The 20,964-nt window shown below is 45.0% G+C and overlaps 1 protein-coding gene across 8 annotated transcripts in view; it reads left to right on the forward strand.

Annotated features, from left to right (window-relative positions):
• Window positions 1–5,890: 5,890 nt before the first annotated feature.
• Tex26 (testis expressed 26) overlaps window positions 5,891–20,964 on the forward strand; it is a 31,329-nt gene continuing 16,255 nt past the window's right edge. For 3 of the 8 annotated variants that reach the window (XR_001784754.2, XM_006504946.4, XM_006504945.4), the window contains exons 1-3: window positions 5,891–6,027; window positions 12,010–12,094; window positions 19,534–19,699. Coding sequence is in view for 7 of the 8 variants with exons in the window: in XM_006504946.4 (XP_006505009.1) it covers window positions 5,967–6,027; window positions 12,010–12,094; window positions 19,534–19,699 (312 nt within the window). In the remaining variant the exon portion in view is untranslated. Of the gene's footprint in view, window positions 6,028–12,009; window positions 12,095–13,999; window positions 14,008–19,533; window positions 19,700–20,964 lie in introns of those variants that run through there. The other 5 variants (NM_001310764.1, NM_029464.2, NM_001310763.1 and 2 more) reach the window with 5 other exon arrangements.

The raw sequence follows: 20,964 nt of genomic DNA on the forward strand, positions 1-20,964 counted from the left end.
TTCTAGTTTCATGAGTTCCTTACCACGATGGGCAGCGAGCCAAAGCAAACCCTTACTTCTTTCAATGGCTTTAGTCAGGTGTTTCATCGGAGAAATCAGCAAAGGAGCTAAGACAATACCTTTGTACCTAGAGTGGCAGAGCACCACTGTGGGCTGGCTTTAATTCGCTCTGGCCTCTTCTGGGGTGCTGGAGCAGCCAGCATCTTGGGGTGCTGGAGCAGCGAGCAGAGGTCTTTCCTCGGTTTTCACTACTTGTTCTTTAAATGATCCCATCGGTTCTTTCCTGTTCTCCCTCCCATTCAGGAAGTGAACTCACTATCTGTTCTATGTTACTCGAGCATAGATGCTCAGATTTCTCTCTCTCTCTCTCTCTCTCTCTCTCTCTCTCTCTCTCTCTCTCTCTCTCTCTCTCTCTGTGTGTGTGTGTGTGTGTGTGTGTGTGTGTATGTGTAAACTTGATGCAAACGACAGTCCTTAGGGAAGAGGGAACCACAACTGAGGAAGTGTCTCCAACAGGTTGGCTTGTGAGGTGTTTGTTTGATTAGTGATTGATGTGGGATGGCTCCGCCCACTGTGGGCGGTGCCTCCCAGCCGCGCTTCCTACCCCCCCCACCCCCCCCCGCTCCGCCCCCAGCAGATAGACCTGGGTTACTTTATATAATAAGCAGGCTGAGCAAGCCATGGGAACAAGGAAGTAAGGTATTCTTCTGTAAATTCCCCTAGAGTTCATGCCCTGACTTCCTCAGGTGATGGACTGGTACGCGGAAGTGTAAGTGGATCTCAGTCTGAGAGGCTGCTCTCCAACAATCCCTTCTCCCCTTCCTGGGTCCCTCTGCTCTCCTCAAGCTCCTTCCTCCATCCTTGCTCCCTACCCTGGAACTGACTATCATTAGCCCACTCAGGTAGAAACATAAAAGGCCACATTCACACCTTCAGTCATGCCGATTGTAAAGTTTATTCACAGGATCTGTGAGGTTTATTCTTTCTGCCACGTATCAAGAAGTCCTCCTTTCCTGTGATGGCCAGCTCTTGGCAACTGCACATTCTTTCATTCTGATGGTAATTAGTAACATTAACTCAGATTACACCCAACACTTCACACAACATACGTAGGTTACAGAGCAGTGGTTCTCAACCTTCCCACTGCTGCAACCCTTTAATACAATTCCTCAGGTTGTGGTGAGCCCCAGCCATAAAATTATTTCATTGCTATTTCATAAATGTAATTCTTCTACTGTTATGAATCGTAATGTAAATATTTGATATGCAGGATATCTGCTTCTGCGAAAGGGTTATTAGGCAGCTCAAAGTAGTCATGACCCACAGATTGAGAAATACTGTTAGGGAGAGAGAGAGAGAGAGAGAGAGAGAGAGAGAGAGAGAGAGAGAGAGAGAGAAAGAATAGGTTATACAATGGTACAAAAGAGGCCACAAACTTTAAAGAGATCTTATTGGAAGCAGAGGCAGAGTTCGTACAAATGTAGAGAAAGCCACCACAGATGCTTAGATACGAACGAACCCAGTTAGAGGTGTGTGGCAGTGAGCAGAGTAGAGCCACGGGGCCATGGGGTCTAGCTGTGCCTCAGGGTCACTGGATGAATGAGCTGATGACTGTGATTTCAGTGGCCAGTGAGGCAATGGGAAACTGTGATGGGCTGAAGCCATGATGACCATCCGGACTTTGCTGCTCCTGAGGCCCCTGATGCATGCACTGGGTCAGATGATAGGTTAGCAGGGTCCCTGTCACCCACTGTTAGGCATCCTTTAGCTGTGGCTCAGGTGAAAGTGTGTCCCCCTTTGCTGGCCTGGTCTGTTTGATGAGCTCTTCGGCCTGGTTTTACTGATGTGGTTTTAATAGGCCCAGGTGCTCTCACACCCCGGCTTGATTTTGGTAAGTTTGTAGCCTACCCAAGTCACTCATCAGCCTGGGCCTCCTAGAGGATGCTGCACAGATCCTGGGGTTCATAGCCTGAATGAGGCGCACACTCATTCTGCATCAGGATTTGCACCTTCAGTGAAGCTAAATGTTGCTTGCAAAATGGGCAAAGCAGGGCCTGGATGCTTCATACGGTGTGAAGTAATTTAGAGCCAGGCATACATAACCTGATGCCCACACTAACCTCTCTCCCTCTCCACCAGAGTTTACAACTTGACAGCTTGATTGCTGTCTGCTCCCTCTTACCACCCATTGTCTTAAGCACTTCACGTTGTGTGTGCAGAGAAAGAGATTGTTACAATGATATTCATTGGGGGGAAAAAAAAACAAACCAAACAAACCATTGATTCTTAATCCATTGGATTGAAATCTCCCTTGTTTAGGATCTATGCAAAACTACCAAGCCACATTACTGACCCAGATGTCTTGCTTTCTGAGTAACAGTTCTAACTTCTGCTTTTGGGAAAAAAAGGTCACAGTTTAAAGGGCCGCCTTAGTGTCTTCCCTCCACTGTTCAAGGCACTCAGTGAGCTCAGGTGACCTATAGCCCCGCTGCAGGCTCACATGGCCATCTCTCAGCCCAGTAGTTGTAGCTCTGTGCGCGCACTTTCCCCCATTGATCCTCACAGCATAGCACCAACAAATTCTTCAGCGTCTCTGGACTCCATTACTCTTCCATCATTCTCTCTCTTCTTTTCCTGGCTGCCTCTACACATCCTCAAGACGTAGTCTGTTTGCTATCTCCAAGCCCCTGTCACATCTAAGGTGCTGCTTCCAATGCCATTACATAGCTTATAGTCAATACAGAAGCAGTGTTTGTTGACAAGAAAAAGAAAAGAGTGTGTGCAACACATGTAACCAAGCAGACATTGGCTTAATCATGTATAGGCTTGCCTCAGGCCAACAAAACTTAACGCCAGGAACACAGCAATGCCTCTCACAGTAAAGTAGACCCAGACCAAAATATATGCATTGTGTAGAGATAAGAAACTACACTACCAATGAAAACAGAGAGTAGAAATGAGGAAAAAGAGAGACTCCTTGGCTTGTGTGGGTTACCACTGATAAGCTGTAGTTAGGATTATCATCTCTGTCAGCCCAGTGTTTACAGACAAGGCAACGGGAGCTCACAAACAGATCTGCCTTACTCTGAGGGTCCCCAGAAGGAAAATGGCAAAGACATCTCCTGGATCTGCAGTCAGTGCACACCCCACATCTTAGCTTGCCTAAGACGAGACAAATCTAAGATATTAATAAGAACTCGCTTTAAAAATTCTATATGCTCACTGCTCTGCTTTAAAAATATATTTATCTTAAATTATGCTATGCTAATTATCCCTACCATTTCCAGACAGCTAATCTGTTATTGGGTGTTACTTTCTTAATTTAGATGCCACTACTAAACCCTAATTTAGACTCATTCCTTTTTAAATTACATTGACAGAAGTCTGTGCCTCCCAACGTTTTCTGCTGTTCATTGCATTAAAATGTGTCACATTCCCTACATTGTGTGCACGAGGCTCCCCCACCAGAAAATTCTGGATTAGCTCTTCATCTTAAAGATGATGCTGATTCTTGCAGAAGTCCCGAGTCTAATTTCTAGCACCCACAGCCAGACCCATATCTGGTGACTCGCTGCTGCTACCTGTTACTCCAGTTCCAAGGGATCTGATGCCCCGCCCCCTTTGCTTTAGACAGGATCTAGTGACATCCAGCCCTGGCTGGGCTGGCACTCATTATGTAGACCAGGTGTGTCTCAAATTCTCAGAGAATGATCTGCATCTGCCTCCTGATGTGCTGGGATCAAAGGCGTGCTCCACTAAGGCAGGCTGTCAATCACCTTCTAAACAAGGTTCCAGAAATGTCCATTGTGCATTTCCTGTCTTCTCTTTCTAAGAGCAAGTGGTAGCCATGTTCTCATCTGGAGGCATTCAGTAGTAACTAAGAACCTGCTATGTGGCCAATAGTCAGGCAGTTGCCAAGATTATGAACATGAAATACCCTTTGCAGTCAGTGATTAATACATAGTTTCTTGTGTTGTGAGGGGGTCCCATAAGTGAACCAGAGAGCTACAATCAATAATCAGTCAATCAATCAATCTGACAACACTACAAGGTTTCTGGATGTTCAATGCTAACTGGTAATTCAAAATCAAATCAAGCAAGCTCAGAGTGTTTATTATATAGAGTTGAACAGAGGAGTGAGGTTACTGTGTATAGCGGAACAAGAAGACCAGGGTATTACATCGAGATAAAAGGGATGCAGGGTTTATGGTATTCAGCTAGACCACAGAGACAAGACTAGGTCATGGTATCCCGGAAGAAAGCTATGGTGGACATTTTGACACACGCTGTCCACATCCCCACTAAAGAACTGGGATCCTTGATGCAGTCCTTCCCATTTCCCTTTGAGTCTCACTTAGGAATGCTCCTTTCTTTCTTTTTTTTTTTTTAATTGCTATTTGATTTGCTGTCCTGAATTTTATAAAAACATTTTAAGTGAGTTTTGGCTTGGGATCAGGGCAGAACTTCCAAGTGTTTTTTGAAGTGGTCCTAAGCACATTTCTGACCTTTTGTGCCAGGCATTTATCCAAAATGGTCTTCCAAGTACTGGTGATTATAGGAACCAAAATATTGATGGATTCTGAAAAGCCCCGAAGATGGTCTCATATTCAGCATCTCCTATTCAGCCGAGATTTAATTATTTATGTAAGATAAACAGGTCATCTCATTAATATGCAACCTCAATAATATGACGTCTCATTAATATGCAAATTTGCTTCATATCTTTCATAGATGGTAAAATTGTATGCACAGCAATGAATTGCTTTTTAAAATAAAGCTCCTCATGGTTCATTATCAATAAACATGTGACCTGTGTATTTGTCTTATATACCTTATATACTCTAGCTGGCATAAAAATTTCTCAGGCACAGTGTGATCACAAGTGGAAAAAAATTAAAAGCCACACTCTAACATGTATAAGTGGGTAGGATCAGCCGGCCAGTGTACAGTAACAAAGTGGCATCCTATGATTGGTACTAGGAATATAGTTTGGGATTTTTTGTATTTATTAAAAATAAGGTCTGGTGTAACCCAGGCTGCCCCTGGACAAACTATGTAGTGGAGGATGACCCTGCTGCATCCATTATCCCTCTGGACTCTCCGTAATTAGCCTGTGCCCAATGTTTCCCTGAAGTAACTAGACACTAGCTTAGGATGCTCTGGGTTGACCTCACACAGACCTGATGCCGAAACTTTTACCTTTCCCTTATACCACATCTTTCTCATCCTTGAGTGTAGTCGCTGTGTCCTACAGATTTCCATGCCAACCTTGCCCAATTTTGCTTACATTGAAAATTATGAATGGACACAAATTTGCGGTTGGGCGTCTGTCTGTCTGCTTCTGGGTTTTTAATATTCGGGGTATTTAATATTTTGAGACAAGGCATCTCTTTCCAGGGTTGGGCTCCTGCCTTAGCCTCCTGAGTTCTCGGATCACCGGTGAGCACCAGTATACCAGGCTAAAATAAACTTTTTTTTTCCAGCCTTTTCCAGTTTGCTCGTATTTGCCAATACATAAAACAATGGCATAGTATTGCAAGGACCAGAGCAGTGTCTCTCCACCTTCCTAATGCTGCGACCCTTTAATATAGTTCCTCATGTGGTGGTGACCCCCCCCCCAACTACAAATTGTTTGGTGGCTACTTCATAACTGTAATGTTGCTACGGTTATGAATTGTAATGTATAATGGTAACATCTGTGTTTCCTGATGGTCTTAGGTGACCCCTGTGAAAAGTTCGTTCGACACCCCCCACCCCCAAGGAGTCGTAGTCCATAGGTTGAGAACTATTGGATTAGGGCACTCCATGAAAGTCAGGAATCAGCGTGATGCGCTCACCCTCTGGGTCCAGGGGCGGAGACTGAGGCGTCTCCATAGCGACGCTTCACAAAGGCACGCGCAGAGGGTGGGGCGCAGAGCGGAGTACTACTGCCTTGTCAGGGCGGGAAGGCGACCTTTTGGGACAAGATGGCCCGGTATAGGAACAAGGTTTCGTGCCCTGCTCAATGTGACCCCAAGCTCCAGTCAAGTAAGACTGCCCACGCTGCGGGTCTGCGGGGCGTGGTGTGCTGTGTGTGCGGTGGAGTTGTTTTAAATAAGGCAGTTTTTTTTTCCCCAAGGGCATCAATCGTGAGAGGTTTGCCTCGCTTTTAGAGATGGCAGGGAGGCGCAAGTGAGTCAGGGAGAAAGATCAGCTGTCCAAAATCACACTCCTGTCCAGCCCTTTATACTCCCCTCTCTAAAACTCTGGGGTGTCCCTTTAAATACTTAAGGAAACCCCTGAGGAGACATGATAAAGCCACAGCTAGTGTCCTTCCAAGGACAACAGAGCCGAAGACAAATGAACAGAACTGGGGACGTAATGGAGGGAGAGAAGGAGTCTGGCTGGTTCTTTAAGTCGCAAACAGCAAATTCAGTGGGGCGGGAGGGAGGGGAGGGGCGGGATCAGCCGGCCAGGGCTGCTCTGTCTGCAGACTGGGCTGGGAGCTGAGCCCTTTTCAAAGGCGCTCTGCCAGGTGACAGATGGAGAGCCTTGCTCTGTGGTTCTGCTTGCGGCGGCGGCAGCGGGTTTACCAGCTCAGCGTTTTGCGTTGGTGAAGAGACATCACCTCCCCTGGCTGTTAGTTGCGACTCGAGTAGCATTATTACTGAGTGCACAGTCAGCGTATCCATCCCTTCGGAGCAATAATGGCCGGCTGCAGCCGTCTAGCCGAGCTGGCTAAGGGGCTGTGAGGATTCTTTAGAATGATGCTCCTAAGAGAACAATGAAGTGGGTGTTTACATTCCAATCTAGTTCTCTGTAAACGAAGAGTGGAAAGCTGGAGTGTGTGTGTGAGGGGGGAGGGCGGGAAGGAGCGTATTCAGTTAAAAAAAATGTTAAATGTTTTCAGATTCTATAGGACGGCGAGGTCAGGAGATGGAGGAGGGAAAAGCTCCCAGGATCCCCAAGGGCACTCCTTAATTTCCATTTCCCTTTTTCTAAACACTCTGTCTGTCAGGTATTTTCCTAGGCCAGTAGTCTCCTTCCTTGTCTGGAACAGATAAGAGTTAGGATTCCTCCTCTTACGGAATTGATCACGTACCCCAGGACTTCCGGTGCTGCACAAACTGCCAGGGACTCTACTGTCTACACTCAGTACCCAATGCCAAATGTTCAGACTGAACTATCCCGCTCTTGATCAGGCAGTTTCCATGCATGGCCCAGAGGCCCCTGTGCCTCAGTGTGGACAAAAATCACCTTCCTGTCCTCCTTGGAACCTTCCAGAAGTTGAGAGTACAATGAAGAGGGCCCAGGCTGTTAGAGAAGGAGCCCTTGATTGGTTACAGATCTCTTTTGTTCAGCCCTCACCTGCTGGGTCATCTGCCCCTTCAGCCTTGGGTCTGTCACAGCCACAATCCCATCTTCCATTGCTGCTAAAGTCACCCTCCCAAGAAGAGTGTGAGATATGTCATCTCTAATCTTTGTCCCCAAAGAAGAGACAGCTGATGCCTGCTGTTGAGTCACTCCTGAGCATAAGTGAGCAATCCTGGGCTATTGTCCTCTTGTCACAGCTGCTATACAAAAGCACAGAGTCCTGGCTTAAAACATTAAGTTATAGCCGGGCGCGGTGGCTCATGCCTTTAGTACCAGCACTCGGGAGACAGAGGCAGGTGGATTTCTGAATTCAAGGCCAGCCTGGTCTACAAAATGAGTTCCAGGACAGCCAGGGCTATACAGAGAAACCCTGTCTCGAAAAACAAACAAACAAACAAACAAAAAAAAAAAACAAAACACACACACACAAAACCATTAAGTTATGTGCTCACTAGCCAGCTCTAGGTTCTAAGTGCAGACAGTAACTTTTTTTTTTTTTTTTGGACCGGGTCTCACTGTGTAGCCGTGGCTAGCCTGAAACTCTCTATGTAGATCAACCCGATCTCAAACTCATAGAGACAAGGCTGCCTCTCCTGCTCGAGTGCTGGGATTCAAGGCTTATGTCACTACATCCTGATTATTTACAGGACCATGAACACCAGGGATAAGTCACCATGGTTACCAGGGTAAGGCTTTATGAGGTAGCAGCCTTGGCAGCCAGACTGTTTTCTTCACTCACAGTGGGTCGTTTGCTGTGCCTCAGACTCTTGACTTCACATCTCAGTTCCCCTGCCAGATCCCTATCCAACTAAACCGCAGCTCAGATGCCCCGCATCTACAAAATGCCCTCACTCCCCGCCCCAACATCTGAGCGAGGGAAGAGCATCCTCAGGGAGCCAGGATCCCACAGGAGGTCAGCCCACCGCTGAGTCTTCCTCAGAACTCAGCATCTCCACTAGCTGTCTGAGTTCCCAAACCAGGACAGGGCTCTGTTTCCCAGGGCTGACCACGATGTTAGCTGCGGATCAGAGGATCGAGAACTAGAGAAGAAAGAACCATCTAGAAGGACGGCAGAATCACAGGAGAGATCGAGCATGGGGCCACAGAGAAAGCCTTGGGGATACTACCGACCACAGAGACACCAGTGATGTACAAAGATCTCACCGGAAACACCGGAAATATCCTTCTGGATTACAGAGTCTCAAGTACTAAAGTACTAAAGAGGATTAACTCCGATAACACCACTTTCAGGAAGTTTGACAACGGAGGTCAGAGCATACACACATCACTGACAAAAAACGGATTACAGTAGGGTGAGCACTCAACGCGAATCGGGCGATGGACTGGAGGTCAGATGGGCGTCCAAGTGCGTCAGGCTTAGAGAGCAGACAAAAGCTTCTGGTCTCTGCTTAAGTGGCACTGGAAACAGGAGACCTTCTTGGCCTCGGGCCCTGCAGACAGCCTTGCCTGCTGCTTCTGTCCCAACAGGCTACTAAAGCCAGGTTCTCAGACGACCCCGCTACCAGCTGCCAGTCCTCCGCTGTCCTCGGCTATCTTAGGCTTTCCTCAGTCGAAAGACCCCTGAGCAGGAACATGCTCATCTGTGTGATGGACCGGAAGGCAGGTTCACCAGGGTTCTCCGGGGTTGGATGAAGTAATCTTGCTTCTGCATAAATGTGCACACACAAACACACACACACCTCTACACACACATACACCTACACTCAAATAAGAGGCATTCCAATCCATGTTCTTATGAAGTATAAGAAGTAATAATAATTTCCCAGAAATGCAAAATGAGAAAATTACTGAATTTGGACTTCACACTGACCACATCTGGAGGCGACATACTCTGAAATCATATTTGATATCAGCCCTACCTACAAGCCACTGCGACCTGCAAGAAACTGACTGGGTTACTACAAGACAGGCTGTGTACACAACGTGGATGTGGACACAGTATGAGCTGGAGGGAGCTGGAGGGCCTGAGATTTTTATCACTGAACTCAAAATGACAAGCGAATTAAACGTGCAAGCTAATTTCTAGAATTTCCCCTTTGATGGTTTTGAATTGTGGTTGACTGAAATACCCATCATTAAAATTGCAGATAAGGAGACTGCTGTATTTCTAGCAAATTTTGAGGCACTCTGTTGCTTTAGGGAGCTGGTCTAGTGAGCTGGCTTGTTGCTGTAAGAAGCTGGGCAGATAAACTCCGCTGTCTCTGCTGCCCACAAGCAGACCTCAGCATCCTTCTAGAATCATCTAGCACTATTTCCTCCATCATATGAAGACTCTTTCTTTACCTTTCAGGACAGCACATGATGGTTTACTCCTGGATTAGCCAGCTGCTCTTTACAGCCCATTTCACTGGGTTCCTTCTTGGTCTTAAGCCCAGGATTTTGGCATATATGTATGAATAAGGGAATTTATATATGAATTGTAAGTCAAAATGGCAAGCGTGAAACCCTACCGTCTTAGTTACTTTTCTATTGCAGTGACAGAACACCACGACCAAGGTGACTTATAAATGAAAGCATTTAACTTGGGGGCTCACCATTCCAGAGGGTTAGAGTTCATGATCATTGTGTCAGGGAACATGGCAGCAGGCAGGCACTTGTGGTACTGGAACACAAACGTGAGGCAGAGTAACAAGGTGGGGAGGAGAGAGAAAGAGACACTGGGCCTGGGAGGCGTTTTTAAAACCTCAATCCATCCACAGTGGACATGGGTCTTCCAACAAGGCCACACCCCTAATCCTTCCCAAGTCACCCAACTGGTGACTAAGTATTCAAATATATGCACTTATGGGGGGGGCATTCTGATTCAAACCACCACACCTATTGTGTCTGTGTTTTCATGGATGTATGTATAAGTCAGCATAGCATTATATACCCGTGGATACATGCCAAGAGAGGCAGAGGCAGAGAGGCAGCTCCTTACTGCTGCCCTCTCCACTAAAGGGCTTGCTTTAAAGCCAGGTCCGAGGCTTCATTGCAGAAAGAATTTCAATGAGCAAGCCTATGAAGAAGGACTGCAACGTATTAAGGACTTACGCATTGAGGTTAAGAGAACAGTACTTCCCCAGGGAGCATCCAGCTTCCCTATCTTCACAGTGAGCTCACACAAATGACCCCATGGCTTTCAAAGTCACAGCATCTCAAGGGTATAAACGGCAAAGGTTAACGATGAAGCAAAGCTTAGCATTTAAGTAGTAAGTAAAGAGATGTAAGCAAGCTTACTTATTTCCTGATGAAACTGTGTGGTGTTTTTTATGTTAAGGTGCTGTTGTATATATAGAGAGAGGAATTCTAGTTCAGGAAAACACGAGGTTGCCAACCTCTGGCCCTAAGCATTTTTGGTCTTTAGCATCCATGTTTGAGGTATCTTTGTGCAAACATGCCAGATCTCTGCGGGCAATTTCTCTCCCCATGCCCTCTTAAGCTTCTTTTTTATTCTGCCTCATATAGATCAAAACAGGCAGGCCTGTTGGCATGGGCGGCAGGGAGGAGGCCTGAGCAGGGTTATGTTGGACATCAGACAAGGAGGCGAGGAGGTGTCCAGGACTACAGTGTGTGCACAGATTTTCTGAGGGACTCTGGCCAGCTCCAGCACAGCAAGCATGGCTCTGGCTGGCCTGGTCTTTCTCCCATTCCTTCTGCCTTGCTAAAAACCATTAGATCGCATTCCTGAAGCTAGCCCCCAAGGTCTATTCCCTTATTTGGCCATTTCCTCTTCCTGAGGCTGACTACCAAGGTCCAGCTATCAAAGTATTGAAGTCCAGCAATCAAAAGCCCCCTTTGGCTCACCTAAGTAACATGACCAGCAAAATGACACACCTCTTCCTAACACAGGGTTTCCCCCTTTACCTTTATAAGCTGACATTTTTCTGTGTGCCACGTCTGTCTCCTCTCTATCCTGAGCCAGTCCTCTGTCTTCTCTGGAACAAATGCCCCCTTCCTCCTCTCCCTTGTTTCCTTTCCCTTCTCCTGCATCCTGTCTCCTGTCTTTATTCCTTATCCCTGCCCTCTGTCCCTCTGGGGCATGTAAACCTCCTTTGTGCTGAGAACTTGATCTTGAGGTGTCTTGAGTCGACTTTGAAGTCCCTACATTTTCTTAATGATGCAAGTTGGTCACTGAGATATAATAGGGGCACCTAAAGTAGAATTCAAATCAACTTCTTTCTTCACACTTTCTGACATCATCTTTAGCATTGTTAAAATAGCATGCATTCAGGGCTGAAGCTATGGCTCAGTTGAGAGCACTGCCGGTTCTTGCAGGAACCAGAGTTCAGTTCCCCGCCCCCACATCAGTCAGCTCACAATCATGTGATGTCCCCTTCAGGCCTCTTCAGTCACTAGCTCCCGTGACATACATTTGCACATATGCATTCATATACACATAAATAAAAACAAATACCTTGTAGGAGTACTCGGAAAAGGTAAGGGGTCTGTTTTAATGTCAGCATACAGTTGATAATATGTCCATCTTCTCTTACAGAGACCTAAATTGGTCATCATAGCTAATTGGACCCTAAGATGAAATCATTGTGCAAAGTTGTTTTTTTTTCTTTTATGATATTATTTTAATTGTGGAAACAACACCTGGTTAGGATTTTCTGCTTTGCCACATGTCAAATCGCCCTGGTGTCCTTTTAGCAGGTGACACCAGCTGGGATTCCTATGCTACCACGATGAAGACAGCATTCACACCTAAAAGAGGGATGGTGCCCGATTTAATACGGTAGGTGTCGACATACCCGTTGCGATCTGACTTCGCCTTTTATTAATCCAAATCAAACAGAAATAGCAACCGGAAACACTGGCAGGGCAGGGTCTCCTGTGCTCTCTGCATTCCTCCATGTATCTTAAGAATCCACCTTGCAAACTTCAAGGCCAGACTTGCTATAAGGAAATCAGAAAAATCACCTACTGGTTCTTCCCAATGCCACTGAACGCTGTGGGTTGGTATAGACTCCTGTTGATGAATGACTTGAGTACCTCCCATGGACCATAGCAGGCAGGCAGTGCAGATACTGTTAAATGAATGGATGTGTGGGCGCAAGGGTATTTATCACCGCTAGCACCCATGCTGTCCTGGAAGCTTGCACAGCTCCCTCTGTGAGCTCTTCCACTCTTCCAGTTACTGCAGTGTCAGCTTGCATTTCTTCCCTAGACTCCTGCGAGTGAAGACTGGAAGATTGTGGGCTTTTTGGCCCCTTCTGAGATCGGTGGAGGGGAAGTGTGTCTCAGTCATTTTTCTGTTGCTATGATAGGGGTAAGAGTTGATTTAGGCCAGGCAGTGGTGGCTCACGCCTTTAATCCCAGCACTTGGGAGGCAGAGGCAGGCAGATTTCTGAGTTCAAGGCCAGCCTGGTCTACAGAGTGAGTTCCAGGACAACCAGGGCTACACAGAGCAACCCTGTCTCGAAAAACAAAAACAAACAAACAAACAAACAAACCAAACAAACAAACAAAAGTTAGCTGGCGTGTGTGACAGCAGGCAGCTGGAGCAGGAAGCTGAGAGATGACGTCTTCAGCCACAAAGACTAGAGGGCAAACTGGAAGTGGGCTAGGCTCTAACTCTCAAAGCCCACATACCCACAGAAATGAGCCTCCTTCAGCTAATATGCACCTCCTGAAGGTTTCATAACTTCTCCCAAACCGAGCCACTGAGTGTTGAAATATCCGAGCTTATGGAGGACTCTGATCATCCCAACCACCACAGTGACTGAGACGGGAGGACGGCACTCTGTCTTTCATTGTGGGATTGATGGGTGTGTGGTATCAGCAGAGTACCTACGTGTCACGTGTTTGTTCTATAAGCCAATTCCACTTACGAGACTCTTCGCTAGCCCTTGTTACCTCTGCTGTGCAGGAAGGCACCACGCCACCCCAGACTGCAAAGGGTGCAAGGATCGTTGTCCAGCAAGGGAGGGAGCGTCTCCAGAGTTCTAAAGCTGCTAACAGAGCTGTTAGGTTGAAGAAGTTTTCATTCGTAGACGAATAAAATGTTCGTTAGACTTATAGCAGTGCAAAGCTGCAGTATTCTTTATTTTATTTTTTTTTAAGATTTATTTATTTATTATATGTAAGTACACTGTAGATATCATCAGACACTCCAGAAGAGGGAGTCAGATTTCATTATGGATGGTTGTGAGCCACCATGTGGTTGCTGGGATTTGAACTCTGGACCTTCAGAAGAGCAGTCGGGTGCTCTTACCCACTGAGCCATCTCACCAGCCCTGCAGTATTCTTGATGTCTGAGTTGCTGAAGTCCCACTGAGCTGGGATAGTGATCACTCTCCCCTACTAAGTATGGCAGGTCCACGGGCACCGACAGATGTCCAAAGAGGGACCATTTGGGATGAAAGAGAAAACCAGAGGTATTCAGTGCCTTTCAAATTCACATTATTTTTTTAAAGTTTTCATAGCTGCTAAGGATACTTCTAGCCCAATCTAAATAACTGATATGTTTAAATAAATTTTTAATCATTCTCATTGGGGGCTTCAAATGCCTTAGCACATTAATATCAACTGGGATCCTTTCCTAGTTCATTTGCTTGGCCACAACTATATATGACATATGAAAAATGAACTCTTTTTTTATTCCTTTGCTGCTGCTGTTGCTGCTGCTGCTACAATCCAGAGACTTAGGTAAGCCACCTACCCCTGAGCTACAACCTAGCTCTAATGATTCTTTATTCATTTTTTTTAATTAAAAAACATATACATGAGTTTTTGCCTGCATGTATGCTACTTGTACGTATATATGCATCACAAGCATGCAGTGCCCTCAGAGGCCAGAAGAGGGCGGTAGATTATCCCTGGAACTGGTGTTGCAGACAGCTGTGGGCTACCACGTAGGTGCAGGGAGACCAAACAAACAGTCCTTAGCAGGGATAACAACCGCTGGGAACTGCAGAACTGTGTCTGTTACTCTTGGCTTTTGAAACAGTCTTACAATGCAGCTCAGGCTACCGTGGAACTATCTAAACAGCCCAGCCTAACTTCAAATCTATCTCCTGTCTTTACTCCCAAAGATTTTTCCTTCTTAAATCCTTAACTCCATTCGGAAACGTTCCCGTGTTGTGATGTGTTTATTCCTCGCTCTTTTTAATTAAAATATAGTTATATTATTTTACCTCTTCCTTTCCTCCCTTCATTTCTTTTCATGTAAGCCCCTCATCTTTCTCTAATTCATGGCTCCTATTATGTTTCATATTTATATGTATGTGTGTATACAAATATAGAGACATACACATATACATATATATTCCTAAATATATAAACACAACCTGCTTAGTCCATATAATGTTGCTTGTTTTATACATGATTTCAGGGCTGGCCACTTGGCACTGGAAACCCGTTGGTGTGCTCTTCCCTGGGGAAGATATTTCTCCCACTCTCCATGTTCTTTAGCTGTCTGCAGTGCAGTCCTTTGCCTGGGGGTGAGGCCCTATGAGAGTTCCCTTTTCCGTCTTAGCATGTCTTTCGGTGTCATCCATGGCCGGGTCTTGTTTAGGTAGCCATGTTGGTGAGACTTCTGGATGTAGGTTCATTGGCATTTCTAGGAGATGCAAGCTCACAGCAAATTCCCATCCTTCTGGCTCTTGCAGTCTTTCCACCCCCTCTTCCACAGTTATCCCTGAGCCTTAGGTGCAGGAGTTGTACCGTAGATGCATCAGCTGGGGCTGGGCACCACAGAGTCACTTGCTCTTTGTATTGTGATTGGTTAGAGTTTTCTGTAATCGTCTCTGTATGTTGCAGATATTTCTTTGATGAAAAGTGAGATTTATATACGAAGATATGGAGCCTGGAACCACAGGGAGAGAGCAGGCAGTGTTTGTCTTTTGGGATCAGAGTTCCCTCGTCCAATATGATCATTTCTAGTCTGTGCATCTACACGTAGATCTCATTGTCCTTTACAGCTGAAGAGTGGACACATTTAAAGCTGTATATGAGGCGCATATACACTGTGGAATACTTCCCATATGCCAAATGTGGTATATGCACCACGTTTTTGTTATCCAGTCTCCAGTTGAAGGACATTTAGATTGTGAAAGCAATTTATTGACCGCCCTATTACATTTCTTTGTAACTGGATGTATTCACAGAAAATAAGTTTCAAGCATTATCCATGACCTAAAGAGTTCAGTTATCAATTATTTTAAGCACCTGATTGCTCAAAGCAATATATGTTTGTATATATATATATATATATATATATGCTAACAAGTAGCAGATTTAAAGTAATTTTAGAGGGACGACATGTTAACGAGACAACATCCAGCCTCCATGCTGTGAGTTTTAAGGTGACAGGCCCCTGAGCGTCAACCGCCTTCTGCTTTTGTTTCTTTCTCCAGTGGATAGATGCTAGTGACGAGAAAAGTCGGCCATCTATGAACTAGCAGATTGTCAGAGAGAGAGAGAGAGATCCGGGGCCAGGGTATCACTTAGATGCCAGAAATCACGAGGAGATTGTTAATGACTGATCTCTGCTGGTGACTTGGTGGGGAACCCAGACAATTTTATTGAAAGCAAATGGCCTACCCCGTCCCCCACTTAGTCAGTCCCTGTGTCACAGGCTGAGAAGTACACAGTCCACCTGATCAGACAGCTGCTGAGTTATGCCAATTGATCTTCTACTTGGATGTAACCCTTTTAAATGCTACCTAACTCAAGACAGACTTGGAAAACAAAACAGGAACTTTGACAAATGTTTTTGGATGCATTTTTGAGTGTGTTTTTATTTTATGTGTGTGAATGTTTCGCCTGCATTTATGGCTGTGTCCCACATGCTTGCATGCGGCTTGAGGAGGCCAGAAGAGGGCTTTGCAGGCCCTGGAACTAGAGTCACAAATGGTTGTGAGCCATCATGTGGGTGCTGAGAATAAGTCCTGGGTCCTCTGAGAGAACAGTCAGTGTTCTGACCACTCAGAATCTCTCCAAACTTGACAGAGCTTTTTTATTTTTTAAAAGATTTATTTTATATATGTATGTATGTATGAGTACACTGTCATCACTGTCTTCAGACACACCAAAAGAGGGCATTAGATCCAAATACAGATGGTTGTGAGCCACTATGTGGTTGCTGGGAATCAAACTCATTACCTCCAGAAGAATAGCCAGTGTGCTTAACCACTGAGCCATCTCTCCAGCCCCTGATAGAACCTTTAAAAGAAAGAAAGGCTTTTAACTATCACAGATTTAAATACATTTTTTTTCTAATTCTTGGAACTAAAATTTTAATTTGTATGGTTTATACCATCGTTGAGTATTTGTTAAAGTCAGTTTTTTTGATGCCAAAGATGCAAAGCTATACTTATTTCCTATCAAGATGAAATCTACCTACATTTATTAGTCACATAAATGTTGTATTTAGGGAATATTTTAAAAATTGAAAAATAATTTTTTGATGTGACATGTCTTTAATCCTCGAGGCAGGTGGATCTCTCTCTCTCTGTCTCTCTCTCTCTGTCTCTCTCTCTGTCTCTCTCTCTCTCTCTCTCTGTGTGTGTGTGTGTGTGTGTGTGTGTGTGTGTGTGAGAGAGAGTTCAAGGCCAGACTGGTCTGATCTACTCTTTAAGTTCCAGACTGTACAGGACTACATAGTGGAACCCTGTCTCAAAACAAATGGGTGGTGCCCCCTAGTTAAATATGCTGTTATACAGAACACTGTGCTAAACTTCTGAGAATAAATAGCAACTACACTTAAAAGTCAGAGCCAGCCAGGCAAAGCACTTTATGCCTGGGATCCCAGCATTTAGGAGGCTGAGGAAGATGGCAGGTTTGAGGTCAGGCTGTGCCACCTAGTAAGACTCTTCTGTCTTCAGTCTCTCCCTCCCCCTCCCCCTCCCCCTCCCCTCCCCTCCCCTCCCCTCCCCTCCCCCTCCCCCTCCCTCCCTCCCTCTCTCTCCCTCTCTCTCTCTCTCTCTGTTTCTATCTGTCTCTGTCTGTCTCTCTCCTTTCATAAACAACTTCATAGATTTATGGCACAAACTACATTGCAGTGAGCATTATGAACTGTGATTAGCTTAAACGTGAGATTAAGATACCCTGTTGAACAATGAACGCTAACTATGAAAAGCGCCGAGTGGCACACAATTCTTATGAACCAGTTCTATCCAGCAATCTTGAAGCGTACGATGGCCCAGAAAAGTCTAGTTCTATTTAAAGCGTCATCGGCAGCAGCTAGTGCGGCTTCCCACATTCAGACTTGCTTTCCTCCCCAGCTAATGACATTTCTCAGGGACTTTTTTTGTACACTGAAAACCAAAAATGCTTATCTTTAAATATGTGAGAAGAGACATTTAAAGTACCCTACATGCTGTCTTAGGAGCCTCTCCCTAAAGACAGATGAACATTTTATAACTGTTAGGAGACCAGGGGACAGACATCACTGAGCCAGGCTGCCTCAGGCATGAGAATCGCAGCATCTGGCTCAGCCTGTGATACCCAGGCCCAGTGATGCCCTTTTCTCCATAGAAACATCTAGCACAGAGGGTGAGCCTAGGGCAAGTATGGAACCCGGGTGACAAGCAGGCATCCCTGGAAACTCTCTACTCAGGAGTCTCCCAATGAGTTTAGTCTTCCCTCTTTTGTGCATTTCCTATAATTCAATAAACTAAAGATTCCAGTTGATTCATATTTAGTATATGAGCAAAAAATTAATATTTATTGTGTGGTGGGATAAACATGCGGGAGTACATAGTATCTGGTGGTAATGTCTCATGATACTATCACATGGGAGTATTGCATGGTGGGTGGTGGCTGGGGATGGTGTCATCTAGTGGTGATATCTGATGATAATATTTGGTGTGACTTATTTCATGTGCATAGGTATTTGGTCTGAATGTATGTCTCTGTGAAGGTGTCGGATCCCCTGGAACTGGAGTTACAGACAGTTTTGAGTTGCCATGTAGGTACTGAGCATGGACCCACAGGTTCTCTGGAAGAGCAGCTAGTGCTCTTAACTGCTTTGAGCTGTGAGTTAGTATTGGCAACATGCATTTCAGATCCCCCCTTAATAAAATCAATTCTTTAAGTTAGGACAACAACAAGACATAAAATGAAAAGGAAAATTACAATCTAAAATGTATCTGAGTGATTTTTAAAGAGTTGCATATTCTTTTTTTAAATATTTATTTATTTTTATATGTAAGCACACTGCCTATTGAAGTAGAACATCCAGGGCTAGTGAGATGGCTCAGTGGTTAAGAACACTCACTGCTGTTCCAGAGGACCTGGGTTCTGTTCCCACAACTCACATGGAGGTTCACAACCATCTGTAACTCCAATTCTCAGAATCTGAGGCCTCATCAGGCACCAGGCTTGCATACAGTGCACATACATACATACATACATACACACATACATACATACATGCATGCATGCAGGCCAAACATCCATACACATATATCAGTAAAAATCTTATCTTTAAAATGTTTAAAAGATAACTAATATCCTAATTCACACACCTTTCCCTTTAATCTATAAGATCATCTCTCTAGAGAACTGCTTTCATTCACCAGCTATTCAGTTGCATTGAAATAATCTTTGTAATAAGAATATGCAACTCTTAAAAAAAATCACTCAGGTACATTTTAGATTGTAATTGTCCTTTTCATTTTATGTCTTGTTGTTGTCCTAACTTACAGAATTGATTTTATTAAGGGGGAATCTGAATATTCAACAACATCTGGCATCAAATCTTAAACCTGCAAATCTTCTTTTAAAATTGTATAACACAAAAAACAATTTGACATGAGTATCACTGTGAGATTTTGTACTTGGTCTCTTTGAAGTTCTCAACCTGATAATACATAGACTCAACTCAACAACAGGTCTGGGGTGTGCTTGTAATGCATTGATTGCATTGATGGAGGTGGAAAGACTCATCCACTGTGGGTGGCACCATTCCCCTGGCTGGGTTCCTGAACTGTGTTATGGAGGACGGGAACTAAGCATTCATTACTCTCGGGTTTCTGGGTGTTGGTTGCTATGTGGCTGCCCGCTTCAGACTCTGGCCACCTTGACCTTCCAAGAGGAATTGTGCTCTTGAACTGTGGGGCAAAGGAGACCCTTTCTCCCTTGAGGTTTTTGTCAAAGTATTTTGCCACTATATCTGGAAAGGACACCAAGACTGTCCCTTACTCTAATTTCTACCTTTTGTTTTTATAGCCCAAAGAGCACCAGAAGACTAGGATTTACTTATTCGATTGGCGATCCTATTCTGAATGAGTCCCAGTACCACGATGAGTATACCTGGAAATTACGTTCTAAAGAAAATATGGTAAAAACCGGGACTTCAAGAGGAGTATGGAACCACAAAACTCACCCTGGTCAAGTAAGAGACTAGCTACTTGTCTACTGGCTGTAACCCCATCTTGAGCCTGTAAGGACCTCGCAGAGTCTGTCTGTCTGTCTGTCTGTCTGTCTGTCTGTCTGCGGTGCTAAGAAGCACACTTCTCCTCAGACTGCCCCTTCTTTACGGTCTCACATGTCCCTATTTCTAGTCCCTAGAGTTCTTAATATAAACTTAGCTGCTACAATGCGAACAAGTCAGCAGTGTTTGGCACATGCATGTTAACTTTGCTCCTACCTCTCCATCTTGTATTTTCTTCATCTCAGAAGGAGACCCTGCCCGTTAGAGTGACTCTTCTTTCCTATTCTCTTACCCTCATACCCACCAGTCTGCTTTTTAAGGAAAGTATGTATTTTATGTGTATGAATGCTTTGACTTTATTATGTGTGCCGTGTGCATTCCAGGTTATAGGTGGTTTGGAGCTTCCATGTAGGCGTTGGGAACTGAACTCAGGTCCTCTGCCAAGAGCAGCCAGTGCTCTAACCACTGAGCCCTCTCTCCAGCCTCTCCCCCCTTAATCTCTATGGATTACCCATTCTAGATATTCTCCATGAGAGATCATGTTGTGTGATTTTGTGTCTGGTTTCTTCCAGTTAGTATGACTTTCTGGGTTCCCCATGTTAGAGCAGCATCAGGATATTTCACAGTTAGGTAATACTACATGGTATGCCACAGTTTTCCCATCCATTTATCCAGTGATCTACCTTTGGGCTGGTCCTACAGTTTGGTTATTGTACAAGTGCTTGAGGCTATGATCATATTTTGGACATGTAAAACCTCCTGTCTTTTATCATTATTGCTTATCATCAGAATTCCCTCTCCTACCCAAAGGGAGCTCAGCCCAAAGAAATATCTCCAATTGTCTTCCCTAGTGGATGGAGGCGACAGATCCTCCTGTTTGTTCTTGGCATTGTCTGTTCTATTGTTAAAGGGTTTCATTTACACAGCTGCCATCTGGGTTGGAGCCACCAGGGGGCGTCCGGCAGATGACGAGGTGGTAGAATGGATGCTGATGACTGAGAGAGAAGGAAAGAAAACACTCAACTTTTCTAACTTGTATGTGTGGTGCTGATGCTGCAGCCTGTGATGCTGATGCTGCAGCCTGGGCGGGGACCTGTGCAGGACTCTGTGGTGGGAAAAGGCATAGGAGTAGATGGGAAGGCACAGCGACTGGAAGTCTGTCAGCAGGTAGATGAGTCAGAAGATGTAGATTCAAGAACCAGAAGAACATACACCATGCAACACTT

This window comes from Mus musculus, chromosome 5 (genome assembly GCF_000001635.26).
Source record: "Mus musculus strain C57BL/6J chromosome 5, GRCm38.p6 C57BL/6J".
Classification (NCBI taxonomy): Eukaryota; Metazoa; Chordata; class Mammalia; order Rodentia; family Muridae; genus Mus; species Mus musculus.